Genomic DNA, 18,516 nt, shown 5'->3' on the forward strand with positions numbered 1-18,516 from the left:
CTTCTACAGAAAGAGTTGCTATAGTTTGCATGAATTCAAATTTATTTATTTTATAAAAAAAAAAAAATTATTAGAAACCTTTTGATTGAGGCAAAGGGGATTCTTTAATAGTAATGTAGTTACTTTAAGCTGAAGTTAGGAAGCTGAGACGGAGGCATTTCTTGCAAGAAATAATGTTCAAATATATTTAACCTCCTCAAACATGTTTTTCTCACACTTGGACATTTGGTTATTCCCAATAATAAACACTTTAAATCATCAAGGACATCAATTTTAGCCAGATATACGCTCAGAACAGGTCTCCCGTTCATGAAGGAGGCTGTTTGAACTCATTCTTATCCCTCATGACCTTCCCTTCACCCTGGTCTAGAGTAGGGAGACATCCGCTTTCTTCCCCCCCCTATCTTAAACATTACAGCATAGAGGCTGGTACAAGATCGCTATGATCTCGCTCCTATTCAGGCAGGCACACTCACAACATTTTATGTTTTACATCTTACAAATAGGCCAAGGAAAAATATGGTTCCACAAAACTCATGACCAACAATGATTAGGACATGTAGAAAACCTTAAAATAAACTCAGCTTTTATTGCAGCAGCCATCTCAGAAAAAAAAGCATAAAATCACTTTTATTATCACCCCAGCTAGCTGTGATTTACACACTATGGAGTGAATGTTGTATCGTTATTGTTGAAAGCAAAGAACGCATTTTCAAAAATGGAAATTTAAAGGAAAAAAAAGCGATCCAGAAATTAAACTTTTAAGAACTTCTTCATCAACATTTTTTTTTACAATAATAGTTTTCTCCAACAGATCACATTCTCTTCCCTTCTGGGAAGTGAGCAGAGGTGTATTTCCTATTGGTCTGCTGGACGTTAGTGGCAACATTTTAACTGGGCATAAGGTGAGGAGAATTTGATCTATGAAACATTATTGGAAAAGAATGCAGTTCTTCAAACTCAGTCTGTAAAATAGAAATTTAAATAGAATTTTAAAATGTAAAATCTGTAAAAAAAAAAAAAAAAAAAAAAAAAGATTTATTAAAGTTTGAAAAAGTTAAATTAGAATTTTTTTAAATGAAAATCTGAGAAAACAGTAATGTTACTCTCGCACTCTTTTCGATGAAGAAGTTTTTTAAATATCCATTTAGATAATTAATTTTTGCTAAAATAATGGAATAGATTTCCCTCCATACAGCCCCCTCTCTGTCAAGAGGATCACAGACCCTTCCTACTTCTACTTCTACTTTTCTTTTCCTTACACTAAACCTTAGTGTGTCTCCAGAGCCCAATCTGGGTCTCACCTAATAAAATAAAATAAAAACTCACCTGGATGCCACTCTTCAATACGGTTCCCCAGCAAGAAGCTTTGTAGATGCTCATCTATTTAAGCTCCTCCTGACTCTGTGTGGTCTCTATAAAGACTTTGGTTGCCCTCTTCCTGGCTTATTGTAACAGTTTAAAGGCCACCTTAAAAAAAAAAATGCACATGCACAATGCTGTACCCGATCCCAAGAGGGAACGCCTATTAAACGCGTTCGAGCATGCACAAGCTCATTTCTCCTCGTGCACACTGTTTAAAAGTTCCTGTTTGCATCACTCATACAAGCTTAGTTTCCAGAAGAAGATTTGCTATTTTTCCACAATGTCAGACTGACTAACAGTAAGTGAAAATGGGGACGAGCACATAGGATTACCTTTGATCGCTGCTGCACCTTATGAAATAGAAATGTTAATTTCACTGCTAAGCTGCTGCTCATTTACTGTCTGAAAGCTGTACAAAAAAAAAACTGTCCAGCAGATGGTGCTGCAGCAACATTTCACAGCTTTCACCTTTTTTCTGCCACTGAAAAACAGATAAGATGCTAATAAATAATGACAGTAAAAATAATAGTTTGTGTTTTATATGCGTGAGATTTACAGCACATTATGATTTTTTATTACTTTAAAGAAAGTAATGCAAAATAAAAATGAGGGATGTTCTTTCTAAAGGAGACAATTTTTGTAGTCTGTGAAAATGATTTTGAGTCATTGATGTTTTTTTTTATCAGTCACTGATTGTCTCAGATGCTTGATGGTAATGAAAAACTCCTCAGCTTGTATTTTTTGGGTTTTAAATAGAAATAAAAAAGAAAACAGACTTATGTAGATTTACCAGCTTTTAAAGAATTTAAATGTTTTGTTGTTTTTTTTATTTAGATCATTTCAATATTTTTTCATTTTGTTTGAGGATGAAATACAATGCTACGTCTGAAAAGAGATGGACCAATAAGAACTTCCATCTTAACGTCTCTAAAACCAAGGATATGATCGTTTACCGAACTTTGACCTCTAGAAATCATGAATTCAAATTTTTCAGTTACAATTTTGTCTATTTTATCTTGTCGATAAAACTTATTAAACCCTTTTCTGATTAAACATGAAATCAAACTGAAAGTTTCTAAGGTTGAGATGATGGACTTCTACAGGAAGTGGTTAGTTAGAATAAAGCAACGAAATGTTATTAATGAAGTTATAAAAGATGGAAAAGCTCAATAATAAAACATAAACGATAGTGATGCAACAATCAGACCCCATCTAATGTTATTCATCTTTAGTTTAAAAATCTAAATTTATTCATCCTTAATATTAACATGAATTAAAACTCTCAACGCTTCTAAACTTAGAGCCTCCCTTCATAATAAAAGCCTCCTGCAATATATCATCATAACTGCTTGTTTCTTTATCTGTTTCCTGCAATAATAATAATGAGAAAACTATAAATTAAACAGGAGTTTTGCAGCTGGTTTTGGGATTTAAAAGGATATTTAAGAGTTTAAGACAAGCCTCTATTTGTTTCTGAAGGCCGCCCTTATTTCTCTTACAATGGAAAAAGAAATACTGACAGAGATGCTTGGGGTTCAGCAGGGTTGGAACTTTGATTGTAATTAATGTCCCCATAAATCAGCAGATTGTTGCGGTTCTGATCTGAAGCAGCTTCTTCAGAAACCGTCTGACTTTTCTCTCCTTCCTGCGTTTCCCTTCCAGGCTACAGGCGTGCGAGAGGATCTGCTCCTGGTCACCGTCCTCCCAGGTTTACCCACAGCCGCCGAGTTCTTCCTCCTGCCTGACAAGCAGCTCACCGAGGGCAAACCAGAGAAGAGCTCAGCTCATTTAGATCAGGTGAGCCCGCAGCATCATTCCCCTCCTCCGTGTGTGGGGGTGGATGCGTGTCGCCTTGTTATCCTCGCTCAAACTGTTACCCGACACGTAGCCTCATATTGTTTGTCCCTGCTTTGTGACTCACAGTCTCTCCCTGCAGCAGCTTGTCCATTAATGGCTGCTGAACATTTTAAACCCCTGGTCTGTAGTTCCTATTGTCCACCAGCAGATGTCACTGTTAATCTGCTGGAGAATATTTGTTCCCGGAGTCTAATTTAGGAAACGCCTGAGGAATCTGAGCAATAGACTCATCAATAAGCCTGACAAGTATTATGAGTGAAAGGAGTGACTTTTAGACTTACATGATGTTGATGGTGGTGGGAGGGGAGGGATAGAAAGACACTTTCACCTTTAATCGACACAATCCGGACCTGCTCTGTCTAACCTAACATATGATGATGGATGCAAGCAGCAGGAAGTCTCCACAGATAGAAATCCTCCATTTTCTTCTTCTTCTTTTCCCTCCCTCCTGCTCGATGTTCTGTAAAAGTTCCTCCTCCCACCAAGCCGGCCATAAATCTTCATTCAAGGCTGGCGTCTTTTAAGTGCGAAGTTGGCTCCGCTTGTTAGAAGCTGAAACAGATTTCACTGACCCTGCTATGCAAACGGTGAGAATGTAATTAGTCAAAGCGTGGACTAAATTTAAACAGTACAAAGGGGAGCATGAAGAAGTACAGGAATTACTCATATCACAATTAATTTAGCAAATGAGGCAGATAAGATAAATGAAGTCTATGCAGCAGAGAGGGAGAGGAAGTGTTTGCTTTAATTATTCAGCTCCATGTGGGTTTCCTTTATGCAAAGAAAGAAAATAGCAGCAAGTATTTATTTTTTACATTCTGTAGGCGCGTCGATGGAGAAGGTTTGTGTTTGGGTGAATAAAGGCAGCGGAGGTCAGATGTGTGGTTTAGCTCTGGGTCACAGTAATCTTCTCCCAGTTTGGCGTCCTCGGTGCAGAAGGTCGATCAGCCGCCTGAAAGCGACGATCAGATGGGGGCTGCACGGCTTGCATTATGCATCATGGTTAGGAAAGGTCCCAGAGACAAAGACTCGTACATAAACAGGAGCAATCGCCTGTGTGGGCAGGGAGGTTTCTCTGGGTCAGGGCCACGCTGATAAGGTTTGGTATTTAGAGTCATTCGGTATTATGAGCTGCAGCAACAGTCACTGGGTCACAGCTGATTAAAGTTTGGTTTTTTATCTGTTCTGTTTGACTTCTCTTTAGGTTTTTGTAGGTTGTGTAAATTCAGTTTTTAAATTAACAGGTTGTGATGTCATTCAAGGTGCAATATACACTCTTTGCATTCAGATAAAGGATTTTATTATTATCATTATTATTGCCTTGGATTTGAAAAGGGAAGGGATTAGTGATCAAGTTCTTTTATCTTTGAATATAAAAATACACCTGATCTCACATCCTGCGGCAGAATTAGATGTTTATTCCAGACCTTTGCTCCATGCCAATAAAGATAAAAGTACAACAGACAATATGAAAACAGTTTATATAGTAACAAAGAGCTTTAAAAAAGTTGTAATATCCTGGAATATGTTTCGTTTAGATATATAAATATCTGCAAAGTAGAGAGATAAGGGAAGACTACACAATAGTTGACTCCGATTATTGCACTTGTACTGCAGAGATGTACTGACTTTAGAAATAAGTAAAAAATTGTACAAGCTACACAATTTGTGGCATTTGTTATTGCACAGTGAGAGAGAAGAATATTGCACATTAGTGACAAAAGGTAATGTTTTACACAAGATGTCTGAGGAATGGGGTGCTGACCCTTGTCCCTCTCTGATTTGATATATTGGATATATTCAATATTAAAAGTGAGTTTGCATTTAAAGCTACTGCAACTTGCCAGCAACCACCAACTTAAATCTAGTGTTGAAATTTAAAACACCATTTTACTGAATTGAAAAGCTATTTACTGGTTTTCAGTTTGCCAACAACATAAAACAGATGTGGGAAATTTTCTCCAATCATCAACTGTATTATTATGAAAATTAGGTTTCAGGAAAGAAGGCAGAGGATGTGTGTTTAACTTAAACTGTTAAAAATTCAGCCATTTATTAGATCCTGAAATGAACATTTTCAGCTTTAGTAATAGATGTATTTTCCTTTCAGTTTGGGAGGACTTTGGAGCCTTTATTGCTGCAAGCAAAGAATGCATTTTGAAAATGGAAATTTGAAAACAGTGCAATCCAAAAAGAAACTAAAAAAAAAACAGTTTTTGAGAGTAACTTTGCTTTTTTTACTCTGATTTTATTTTTTCTGATGATTAGCCTACATTTTGTTCACACTACTTTCTTCTATTTTATTAATATTTTTTTTCTGTTCTATTTCTATTATATTTATCAGATAGAGTTTTATAAATCAAATCATTTTTGAAGCGCCTTTTGCAGATCAAATTCCCTTCACTTCTGAGGCAGCTTTCCTCTTCAGTGAGGAGAGAAGATGCATTTCTATTGGTCTAAATGGGCGTTAGCAACATTTCTATTGGTTAAGAGCGAGGGTTTGTATTGAACTAAAAGTGAAGAGAAAGAGATTTGTGAACTTAAATTAGATAAGAATACAATATGAAAAGAAAACATACAAGGAAAAAGGAGGATAAATATTTTTAATGATAGATGAACATGGATAATATATAGAATACTAAAATGTTTGTTTAAAAAAACTTTTCACTTTCTTAGTTTCAGTGAACACACACTAAGCAAACTCAAGTATACAAATTTGTATATAGAGTGCTATCCATACAAAGCTGAGGTTCATAAACCACTGCTCCTCCCCATGGATAGGGAAGGATCTGCAGTAATTCCCAACTAGATGGACAGTTAGGATGCAGTTCTTTAGAGCAGACACAATAGTTTCAGCAGTTCAGTGATTAAAGCTGATTTATTTAGCTCATCCATGACACAGCACGACGAGCAACCAATATTCACCTGTAATGAGTGAAGCAAATTAATACCACACATGGCAGAAGAAAAGAAATGATGAGAACCAGGTGGAGATAATAATGATTAGGGGAACAGAAGCATAGAACCAAACAGAAAGAATGATCAAATTAGAACATTAAAGACATAACAGAAATGCTCAAAAACAGGAATCCAAGCAAAGAAACAGAAACACCCCCCAAACGCATGACAGACTGAGAGTGTTTTTCCAGTAGAGGGCGTTTTCTTTTGCATTATATCAGACGGTGGTCCCAGTTTAATGGAAAGCAGCTTTTATCCATCCTGTTTGGATCTATACCAATAACAGACATCTGCTTCATACCGTTGCAAGGACACATTATCTAAGGTTAAAAACAATATACTGGACTTCGTTTCCAAGTTTCAAGGTGTTTCGCTTCCCATTTTTGTAAGGACATGCAAAAGCAGCGAAAACACAAGGGAAGCACAAAGAACAGAAACACATCCAAGATGCTCCTTAAACCTGCAAATACCCTAACGGGGCGTTTCTCAAATGAGCAAGGAAATCCAAAAGACACACAGCAGAACATAATGGTGAGAAGATCAAATGCAAAAACATCCCATATGTTGCTGGAGTAAATAATTAAAAAAAGAAGAGCCACAGAGAAAAATAAAATGTCAAACTTAGCCCACTGGTGAGTTGTTCTATTTTTAGAAGACTCTGAGAGAACCCATTGTGGTCTTGAGGGGCCCTATTGGTGACCTGTTTTAGAGCCTTACTCCTCTTTCAACGGTTTGTCTGACCAGTTGGCCCTTAATGATGTGGTTTATTCTCTTTGCATGCTCTAAAACCTCTGAGGCTGGAACAGAACAGCTGCATCTACAGCAAATCCAACAGAGATGGACTCTCTTTACTTCTAAGATGTCTGAGATAGTAATTACACTGCAAAAACGATCTAGAAATAAGTAAAAAAATTTCTTAAATTAAGTGTATTCACCCTTAATTTGAGTAGGTAAATGAGCTAGTTTGCTAATGGAATGAGTAATTTCACTCTTAAAATAAGAAAATTAGATAATATGCACTTGAAATAAGACAATGCAATTGTGTTTTCTTATTTTAAGTGTTAATTGTCTTGTTCCATTGGCAAAATGTCTCTTTTACCTCCTCAATTCAAGAACAAATGCACTTATTTTAAGAAAAAATGACTTATCTAGATTTAGACTTTTTGCAGTGTGGAAACAAAACATACAAGACATTTTTAAGATTTTCACTGCAAATAAATTTATCAGTAATGTAAAACTTCCACTTTGGCTTTGGGTTATACTTTAAAAACAACAATGAATTTGTGTTTAAGGAAAACGTTACAGCCTGCTCAGTGTTACAGGTTCGATTCCCGGCCCTGTACATTTGTGTGTTCTCTCCGGGTACTCTGGCTTCCTCCCACAGTCCAAAAACATGACTGTTTAGTTTAATTTGCTTCTCTAAATTCTCTTTAGGTGTGATTGTGTATGTGAATGGTTGTTTGTCCTGTTTGTCTCTGTGTTGCCCTGCGATGGACTGGTGACCAGTCCAGGGTGGACCCCCCCCTCTCGCCCGTAGACAGCTGGAGATAGGAACCAGTACCCCTCGTGACCTCAGCAGGGATAAGCATGATGGAAAATGGATGGATGGAAAACTATTATTTTTTATTTTTTTTTCCAGATCCAATTTTGTCCAAAATAATAAAGTTTTTTGTGCGTTCTTTCCCTCTCTGTCTCTGCAGCTCTCCGAGCTTCTGCTGAACGCCTTAAACCAAAACCTGGTCCAGTTCACGTTGCGGCCGGGAGTCCAGGTCACCGTCTACGCTGCTCAGCTGTCGGCAGGTAAGCCGGGTGCACAGCCGTCCGCTTTCTCAGGAAGTACCTTCAGCACAAACATAAAGCATGCAGCCTTTAGAAACCCTGCAGGCTCAGTGGATAGTCAGGTTTATTTTCATATTTGTTACTGCCCCACCCCCTCTCGACTAATAACTCCACCCCTGTGTCTGATTGGCTCCCACCATGTAGCTACACAGAGACAATCAGAGACGTATGTGTGCCTCTTCCTTTTGGGGATGCTGCTACTGTCCTAAAGGGGCTTTTAAGCTAAAGAGTAAGAGAAGTCCATATATTAAACAGATTCATCACATGGGTCTCATTTCTGCTCACCGCTCATTGCATGAATCAGCAGGCTGTAAATACAGGCTGTCTAACTTCGTTGTGTCGTAAATTCCCCGTGCCGATTGTCTCCCTGTCTCTGCAGCGCCCCTGGTGGACACCAGCGAGAACCACAGTGGCTCTGCCATGCTAATGCTGCTCTCTGTAGTGGTTGCAGGTTTAGCTGTGTTTGTCATCTACAAGTTTAAAAGGTAAAGTTTTCCTGAAATTCCAAAAACAGACGACTAGTCGACGTCTCTGACAGCCTGCAAAACAAAAGGCTGATATATGGCTGTCAAAAAAAAAAAAAAAAATGTGTTTCCATTCCCACATCTGAGGGATCTGGCAGAGCTCTTATCAGGTCATCCCCTCACCGAAAGAAATGTCAGTCAGCCTTCAGCTGCTATCAATATTAAGGCCTTTAAATGGAGGCAGCTGACCTTTCTGAAATGTTAAATCGTGTTTCCTTGCCGAGTTGTAGTTGCGAGGGAAAATCATGCGAAGGGTCACGAGGATTTATAGACTCGCTAAGGCGGAATGAAAAATTCATTAGCCTGAACAGCTCTGTCTTTTTATTTCTGTTGATTTACATCTAAATGCTGATTGACAGGGAGAAAAGATTCAGATAAAGGTTGATAAAAGTAATCTGATCCATCAGCCTCTCTCCTGGAGCTCCTCTGCTTTGATTTCCTTATTTTTTCGCGTAGTTCAGGCTCCTCTCTGTATCCATTTGCCTCACTGTAAATCTTTCCTCAAGGAAGATCCCAGGCCTCAACGTCTATGCGCAGATGCAGAACGACAAAGAACCAGAAATGATGAGTCCAGCCAATCCCTCGGAGGCCACGCCCAGCTCACAGCAGGATTTGGTGCCTTCTCTGGAGATTCTGGACACCGAGTTTAACTCGCGGCCCATCGGTGAGAAACCGCTCCCCCTATCTGTGCCTCCCGCCACATTTCATCCCCCTCCTGCTTTATTGTTTCACATCATTCTGTCGTTTCAGTCGTTTCATCTCACTCATCTTTTGCTTTCTGTTGTTCCCCAGTGAAGTGGTCCAGACTGCAGGAGAACTAAACATAAAAAGTACAGTGGGCTCTCTGTGGTACGGTTAACTCGCTGTCCTTTCTTTGCTAATCTATTATCGGAGTCAATTTTGATAGAACAACAAGGAATAAGACCTCAGTTTTCCATCATCATCATTGTAAACAGTTCAAAACTACAAGGTTGGGTCAAAGGGGGTAAGGGCAGAGTAAAAAATACATAATATTATTTATTGCACCAGTATTAAAGGACAAATTCAGATTTTCTCCTAGCACAATCCCCACTAAAACCTTTGTGGAACAAACATGCTTCAACTTATTCAGTCCAAATTAGCTAAAGTTAATAGTCAAGATGCAAATCCATAAAGTCTGAAGGTTCATCCAGAGTTTCAAATGGGGTTTCATGGTGTTTTGCAATGTTTATTTTGAAAAAAAAATGGGCGAGGCTAAATATATTTCACTTTTTCCTTGTTTATAAATCATATATTTTGAAATTTAAAATGGTGGTTCCACCTAAAAAATATTTCCCTATGCCTTTCTATCATAAAAATACAAACAATTGTATTTCCAATTTGTAATTTGGGAGCTGTACTGGCTTTATTTCACATGTCATTACAGGCAGAATTTGCTCCTAAGACCCTCAGGGCTTAATGAGTTAATTGTTCTAGAATGTTTTGGGGATTATAACGATCGGTTCAGGTCCTTTCTTTCAGCAGGGTTCCCGCGGGTCCTTAAAAAGTCTTAAAAGGCATTGAATTCTTCAAAATAAAATTAAGGCCTTAATTGGTATTAAAATGTCTTAAATCAGTCTTTCGTAGGTCTTAATTTTTAAAACATCATAAATAGGTTTATTTTTATTATGATTTATTTGTGTCATCTAAATAAAACATTAAAATTGACCTTTTTTTTGTATTTAAAAATAATAATGGCCTGCCGTTACTGGTTCCGTCCCGATAGCGGACCCAATAAAAGCGTTGTTGCAGCCGGGACATTTGGGAGATGCGCCATTAACTTTTTGTCTGGAAAATATGAGCAAGTGTAAATGTAACGAAAATTGGCTCCAGCCAAGAGTTTTCTCCATGGCTAAAACCAGGGAACATAGATGAGGCACAGTGGATTTTGTGCAAGAAGTGATTCAAGCTCGGAACGATGGGAATTAAGGCAGTGGAGTCGCACATGCAAAGCGCGAAACACAAAGCTTCAAAATCGAGTTACAGAGAAACAGCCGGTATTTCTGGGTTTTGTTCCACCCTTGTCTCTGCAACGCCTCCACTTATCACCAAATCAAACATACTAAGAAAACGATACAAAGAAAAATAGCTGCAAAAAAGACTTAGCACTGGTTATGTTGTGGCTTTAAAACTGATTTGTTTTGTTCCCTGCTAAAACAAAGTTTGTGAATTCAGTTAAATAATTGTTAAATATATCTGTCATTTTTTTGTTTTTGGCTTTCTTCCTGTATGGGAAGCTTTTCAAAATTTGAAACATTAGTGCAGTGGTTTATGTTAAAATAAACCTTTGTGTTAAGTTGTCGCAAGAGGGTTTTTGTTGTGTTTCTTGTGAATTTGGTCTTAAATTTTTATTTCAAGTGGCATTAAAAAGTCTTAAAAAGTCTTGAATTTAACTTGCCTTATGATGTAGGAACCCTGTGCAGTATTTGTGTGTCTCACCAACACAAGGGGAATCCATCTTGTCCAGCTTTGACCCTTTGAGACCAGCCCAAAACATTTCACCCAATAATGCTGCAGTATTATGGTTTAAGGCAGTTCACATAGCTCAGCCCACAGCCATCAAAATAAACATGGCGGTACAGCAGGAGGTACGCCTAGCTGCTGCTATCACATCTGTCTTTCACATCTGATTTCATCTTTGAAAGAAAAAAAACAAGAATAACAGGGTAATGTACGTATGGAGCCAATTTTGTTCCTTTACTCTTGCAAAAAAGGAACTGCTTTTTTTCAATGGTTGCTTTAAAAAAAACACAATTTTTAAATATATATATATATTTTCAGATTTTATTTTCAAAATGTATGTTTATCTTTAATTTCTTTTTTTTTTTACATCAACACATCTTAAATTTTCTGAGATACTTATTTTTAATTCAAATTGCATCTTTTCCTAATTGAGTAAAAAAAAAAAAACATTCTGTTAACTAGCCGAGGCAAAACATGTTGATTGATTGCAACAATATTGAAATTCACTGATATTTATAAGTTTTTTTTTAATGGCATCTTCTGCTTTTTCTCTGTGATTGGCAGAGATGGCAAAAGTACTCACTTTCCGTATTTGAGTAAAAGTACAGATAGTTGTGTTAAAAAATACTCTGGTAAAAGTGGAAGTACTGATTAAACTTCTTTACTCAAGTAAAAGTAACAAAGTACAGGCTTGTAAATTTACTTAAAGTATAAAAGTAAAAGTAGAAACCACTTTTTTCATGCCGTTGCCTACATTTTAAATGGATGTCTGCCAATAGGACTAGATCTCCGTTGTGTTCATTTTCAATCATCTCGTCGTCCATGCTTCTATGCTAACGCCACCGCCACCAAGCTGCAATGATTTGCCGCGAATGAATACCGCCGAATCTGTCGATTCATCTTGTAGTGGTGCGTCAAATGCAACGTAGATTCCCATCCAATTAGATTGAATTTGGTATTGATGTCGTGAAAAATAATAACGGTAACTCCATTGAAATGATTCAAAACTAAAGTAACGAGCCAATTTTTTAAAATGTAAGGAGTAGAAAGTACAGATATTTGTGTAAAAATGTAAGGAGTAGAAGTAAAAAGTCGCCATAAAAATAAGTAGTAAAGTAAAGTAAAAATATCAGAAAAATCTACTTGAGTACAGTAACGAAGTATTTGTACTTCGTTACTTCCCATCTCTGGTGATTGGTTAAAACCAAACCTTGGTAGGCGGGTCCTAGAGTCACTTCTTCCAATCAGCCCCGATAGTCCTGCTGAACGTCCCAGATTAATAATGCATTGAACTAAACCTTAGTGCAACGTTACGTTAATAAACTGGCTGCCAGGTTACAGGCTCTGAATTCTACATGCAAATATATAAAATAGTAAAATATACTGTCATTGTTTACCTCAAATTATCTAACAATTGCTTCAATGTTGGATTTTTGTTTAGGTTTATAGATTTATTTATTCCTGTCACCATATTATTTTTTTAAAGCTTTTTCGTCTCTATTTTATTTTATTTTCTTAAATAAAATGTATTTTTGTTAGTTGATCCTTCAGCCGGTCCTCCTCTACACCATTTAGAAATTTAGCAGCATTAATTTATCTACAACTAATGCAGCAGATCCCTGTAGAACATTAATGCTTCCTGTTTTATGAGGAGCATCATACGTGTCATTTCAAATTTTCATGCTTCATCTGTTTGTCCCTATTTATCATCCATCAGTTCTCCCTTGGATAACATTTATCCGTCAGATGCATTCATGACAAAGACTTCTAGCAGACAAAAAACATTTTGATGTTCAGTTTTGATGCTGCTGATTCACTTCTCTATAGATGACTTTTGCAGCGAATCAGAAGCATATTTTATCAAGATAAAGAAAATTAGTTTTTCTTTCATTCAAGCCCAAAATGACCATCAGAAAAGTTAAAGCTGTTAAAGACGACAAAAGAAAAATGAGGTATTTCAGTAATCATCGGAATGATTGGCATGAAGGAGGTCAGGGCTCATATCAATGTCTTCCTGTGTAACCTTTAAAGTCAATACATCATGCAGGAATCATGGCTTTGCATCAAAAGTTCTTAACATGCTGGAAACTACTGCTGAAAATATTTCACCTACTGCTAAATGTGCAGCGAAACGTTTACAACTTCCCTGCAGAATCAGAGAAGCTTTGATGGGATGGAGGCTCCAAACTGATGAAAAGTTGGCAAAGTTGACACCAAATAATATATTGAATTTTAGTTTTAAAAATATGATTTTCTTACAAATAAGACAAATTTTACTTTATGTAATTTAATCCGGTAATTAATTAATTAATGATGCCTACATGATGGCGTACCAGACTGACATTACATGTGATGTTAGCCTATAGGTTGAAATGGGAAGAGGAAGGAGGGAAGGTAAATGGGATCAGTCCTCTGTAGTCAAAGCATTTTTGTTTTATATTCAAACACCATCTTCCCTGCACCTATGAATAGAATTAAGATGGGTCAGAAACTAAATAACTTAAATTTCAAATTCATCCTCCCTTTTTCTTTAAAACCTGTATAGTCCTATTGAGATTAAAAACTTTTTTTAGAGTCCTGGCCAAAAAGCAGCAACACATGCTTCAGTGTAATTGCAGAACTGATACAGACCAGAATTAATCCAAGTAATACTTTATAAATAAAAGTAAACCTATAGGAATTCCTTGGAGCAGCCATACCAGACCATCCTAGCCGTGAATATAAATCACAGTGGCGTGCTGATATTTCGTAATTTGTAATTAACCTTAGAGAGAAGTACGACGGAGTATTAGGGCCACACATGAAGAGAAAAAATATTTTTGCCATGACGAGATTAAACTCGACATGTCGACTTTAAACTCGCCCTGTCGACTTTAAACTCGCCATTTCGAGAATAAAGTTGAAATGACTGACATGTTCTCAAATTCAGAAGTGCGAGCCTGGGTAAGCATAGGGAAAGATGTTACATTATTATTGGTAGGCCACCGCTTCCTGTGATGATTATACAGTTGCAGCACGTCAAAGACTACCTTCACTCTTAAAACGCAGACTGCAGCTGTGGAGCGCGGTTGCTCTTTTCTCCAAACTTTGGAATGTCGAGATTAAAGTCGCCACGATATATCAACTTTATTCTCGAAATGGTGAGTTTAAAGTCGACAGGGCGAGTTTAAAGTCGACACGTCGAGATTAAACTCAACATGACATTTCAACTTTATTCTCGAAATGATGAGTTTAATGTCGACATGTCGACTTTAAAGTCGACATGTCGAGTTTAATCTCGTCATGGCAAAAATATTTTTTCTCTTCATGTGTGGCCCTAATACTCCGTCATAGAGAAGAGATAGACAATCAATCAATGTATCATTTTTTTTTTCTCAATTTGAAACCAATAATGAAAATATGACAAAAATGATTTAGATAAGCAGAGAGCAGTTTGATTTATTTAGCATTTCACTGCTAAATTAAACATGAAGTGTTTTTTTCAAACTTTACCTTGTCCTCTGAGGTAAGAACCCTTTTATGTGGGACAAATGGTAAGTTAAAGAAAAGCGGAAAATCAAATTAAAGCGCTAGTAAAAAAAACCTTCAATAGCATCTTAGGACATTTTGCAGACGAGCTCCTACACAGGCATACTGCTAATAAAGAAGTAACATAATAATGTGATGTCATCAAATTTGCTGTCTTGATCTGAAACATGAAAAATTATGGAATATTTAGTGAAATGTAGCTATCACTGCAAAAATGATCAAGAAATAAGTAAACATTTCTTAAATTAAGTGTATTTACCCTTGATTTGAATAGGTAAATTTGATAATATGCAAATAGAATGAGTATTTTTACCCTTAAAATAACATAATTAGATGAAATGCACTTGAAATAAGAAGATGGAATTGTGTTTTCTTATTTTAAATCTAAATTGTCTTGTTCCATTGGCAAAATGTCTCTTTAATCTCCTCAATTTAAGAAGAAATGCACTTATTTTAAGAAAAAATGACTTATCTAGATTTTGATTTTTTCCAGGTACAAGGATATATGAAATTACCTATTAATTAATCCAGTATGAGAATGATTTGAAATACTGAACTTTAAGACAGCAGTTTAATCTCGTCATGGCAAAAATATTTTTTCTCTTCATGTGTGGCCCTAATACTCCGTCATAGAGAAGAGATAGACAATCAATCAATGTATCATTTTTTTTTTCTCAATTTGAAACCAATAATGAAAATATGACAAAAATGATTTAGATAAGCAGAGAGCAGTTTGATTTATTTAGCATTTCACTGCTAAATTAAACATGAAGTGTTTTTTTCAAACTTTACCTTGTCCTCTGAGGTAAGAACCCTTTTATGTGGGACAAATGGTAAGTTAAAGAAAAGCGGAAAATCAAATTAGAGCGCTAGTAAAAAAAAACTTCAATAGCATCTTAGGACATTTTGCAGACGAGCTCCTACACAGGCATACTGCTAATAAAGAAGTAACATAATAATGTGATGTCATCAAATTTGCTGTCTTGATCTGAAACATGAAAAATTATGGAATATTTAGTGAAATGTAGCTATCATTGCAAAAATGATCAAGAAATAAGTAAACATTTCTTAAATTAAGTGTATTTACCCTTGATTTGAATAGGTAAATTTGATAATATGCAAATAGAATGAGTATTTTTACCCTTAAAATAACATAATTAGATTAAATGCACTTGAAATAAGAAGATGGAATTGTGTTTTCTTATTTTAAATCTAAATTGTCTTGTTCCATTGGCAAAATGTCTCTTTAATCTCCTCAATTTAAGAAGAAATGCACTTATTTTAAGAAAAAATGACTTATCTAGATTTTGATTTTTTCCAGGTACAAGGATATATGAAATTACCTATTAATTAATCCAGTATGAGAATGATTTGAAATACTGAACTTTAAGACAGCAAGGGATCCGAAAGTTTATAACAGAGCTCTGGCTGCCTCTCAAAAGAAAAAAAGTATTTAGTTTTTATTTTCAGAATCAGGGATAACCTTTTCTGTCTGTGCTGAAACCAAGAAAATGGCAGGTTTTCACAAAGTTGTCTTTTTTTAAGCTTATACAGTGATAAATAAGTTATTCTTAAAAACAACTGTTAAATGTATTATTGACTTTCTTATATATTTGAGTAGATCATGCATCAGAACAGATTATCCCGTTTTTTTATTAAATACAGCTGGCTTCCATGTGCCCAGCATCCAGCAGGATGAGGTAATTGTGATGGCATCCCTAAAGATAAGAACCAACCACAAAAAAATAAATAAATGTATCTGTTTTTATATATATATTTATTTTAGAATGGCAATGATAATAAAAACACAACTGTTCTCTATTTTGCTAAATCGTTTTATGAAACCATAAAGAAATTAAATAAAGTTTAATATGGCTACTTCAAGTTTCTGCAAACTGCTCAAAGGGATGACCCAGACCTGTGGAGGTCAACTGTTCTCTTTCCGATAATTTAATGGGATTTCTCTTAATTTTATTTCACCATGTCACATAATACAGCAATGTGGTTCACCTTTTACCTTAAAGTAGATCCAGAGAAGAGCTCAGATGTCATAAAGCTCATAGAAAGAGATAACATCATTATCTGGGCTCTGATTAAAGACATAATAAAGTATTAATTTGAAGGAATTAACAATTCATTTTATGACAGTTATTAAACATGGATGACTTTAGTAACATGCTAATATCTGATTATATCTGGATCTGAACACTCTGACACTATTTTAGTCTGCGAAGCAGCAGGAACCTGCTCAGATAAAACCATAGCCCCGTATCATTTGGTCACATTGTATAAATTTGAATTTTATTGAAAGTTTAATTAATTTCAGTTACTTGTTTCGCTTATTAAAACTAATTATTTAGATTAATTACTGTCTGATGTTTCCAAGCCTCTTTTCCAGGTAATTACGATGATTTTTTCTGCTTTCAGCTAATAAAAACAGCTAATGAATATTACATCAGTCCAATAAAAAAAAAAAATCATTTTAACACAGAAATGTGCTCAAAGGTTGTCAAATTAAAAAGGTTTTTATTTTTATGTGAATAAGGACTCATCAGAAAGCCAAATATCTGTAAATATGACTGTGATTGACTATATTCTGTTTTTTTTTAAGGTTTTCTAACTTCTAATCTCGGCTTCCTTGTGGTCTGGTCTCTCCTCAGGATGTATGAAACCTCATGTACATGTGAAATTCTCCACAGATCTCCCCACATACATCGTCTGAACTCTTGGACTGGGTTAAACTCCAGCTTTCATCGTGGATCATGGATTTATTTGGGATTTTTTTTCTTTGCCATTTGCGACACAATGGTTTGGAGCTTTATACCTGTGCATGTTGGAACCGGCTGACACGTACTGTGCTCTGCTGAAAGCAGAAGAAACTGTGTACAGGTTGTTATTTTTCTCCTTCTTTTTCTTTTCTTCAGCTGCATCTTTTAAAAGAAACTATTTGAGACTTGAGTTTGTTTGTGCGAGTCGAGGAGCATGAACGAGTCGGAGGGAAACGACGTGAGGACCTGTAAAGTTTTTGGATTTTCTCTCCCATCCCGGATCGATTTGCTGTTTTAATGATGCAAACAGCCGCCAGTGTATTATTTATTCATTATAAAATACTTTTATGAAGTCCTATATGGAAGTGAATTACACATTTATTTTGTAAATCATGAATGTCTATGTTAGAACTCTGTGTATTTTAATAACAAATATACTAAAAAGAGACGCTGTTATAAAATATGAGTGAGCTATTCGTCCTCAAGAAGCTGATATATATGGCACAAAGGAGGTTTTCTATTGAAATATTCAGCTTTTATTTTGGATTTCAACAACTTTTAGTTTTCAGGATTCATTTAAAGCTTTGTGTTTAATTCCTCTGCTAATATTTATGATACCTGCCGGTTAAAAAAAAAAAAAAAAAAAAACACAAACTCTGTGATCCAGAGCTCTCCATCTCCTGATGGCATCTTCCCAAAACAAGCCACCCCAGTTATCAGCAGAGCTTTCATGAACAGGTGAAGACACCGCTGGTGATGTCAGCGAGGCCGTCTGTGACCCTCATCCTGGGACCCGGGTCGGACACGGACTGAGACACAGCTTCTTTACAGAAGAGTCTGAAATGGCTTGGCTGCGGAGAAAAGAGACGCACGGAGGAGATGGCAGGGGGGGTTTTTGAGGATAAGAAGCATTAACAGCGTTCCAGTGGGCAGAATAAGAGCAGGGAGACTTCTTGAATACTTAATGCAGACTGTGGAGCTCAAGGCCCGCTAAGGTTGGTGACACATTTAGGTTAATGTTCTGACCCACTGTAGTGAAGCACCAGTCTTCATTATAACATGCTGCAGGAGCAGGGGAAGTAGAGCGGGGAAACTGAAAGGCTGTACGGCTGGTTAGAATCAGACACGTTTGGAAATGTCTGATCGATGCTTTTCACAGCTTCTGAGGCAACTTTAGAATCTGGGTTTCTCATTTT

General features: G+C 36.3%; 1 protein-coding gene across 6 annotated transcripts in view; it reads left to right on the forward strand.

Moving 5' to 3' along the window:
* LOC119782282 (VPS10 domain-containing receptor SorCS1) overlaps window positions 1-17,955 on the forward strand; it is a 324,729-nt gene extending 306,774 nt beyond the window's left edge. For 2 of the 6 annotated variants that reach the window (XM_038283179.1, XM_038283181.1), the window contains exons 23-27: window positions 3,028-3,162; window positions 7,881-7,980; window positions 8,399-8,504; window positions 9,050-9,207; window positions 17,213-17,955. In XM_038283179.1, the coding sequence (XP_038139107.1) occupies window positions 3,028-3,162; window positions 7,881-7,980; window positions 8,399-8,504; window positions 9,050-9,207; window positions 17,213-17,274 (561 nt within the window). In that variant the 3' untranslated portion in view covers window positions 17,275-17,955. Of the gene's footprint in view, window positions 1-3,027; window positions 3,163-7,880; window positions 7,981-8,163; window positions 8,249-8,398; window positions 8,505-9,049; window positions 9,208-9,335; window positions 9,393-17,212 lie in introns of those variants that run through there. The other 4 variants (XM_038283182.1, XR_005280651.1, XR_005280652.1 and 1 more) reach the window with 4 other exon arrangements.
* Window positions 17,956-18,516: the final 561 nt, after the last annotated feature.

The sequence above is a fragment of the Cyprinodon tularosa genome, unplaced genomic scaffold, assembly GCF_016077235.1.
Source record: "Cyprinodon tularosa strain WSP-4 unplaced genomic scaffold, ASM1607723v1 ctg190, whole genome shotgun sequence".
NCBI classification, from domain to species: Eukaryota; Metazoa; Chordata; class Actinopteri; order Cyprinodontiformes; family Cyprinodontidae; genus Cyprinodon; species Cyprinodon tularosa.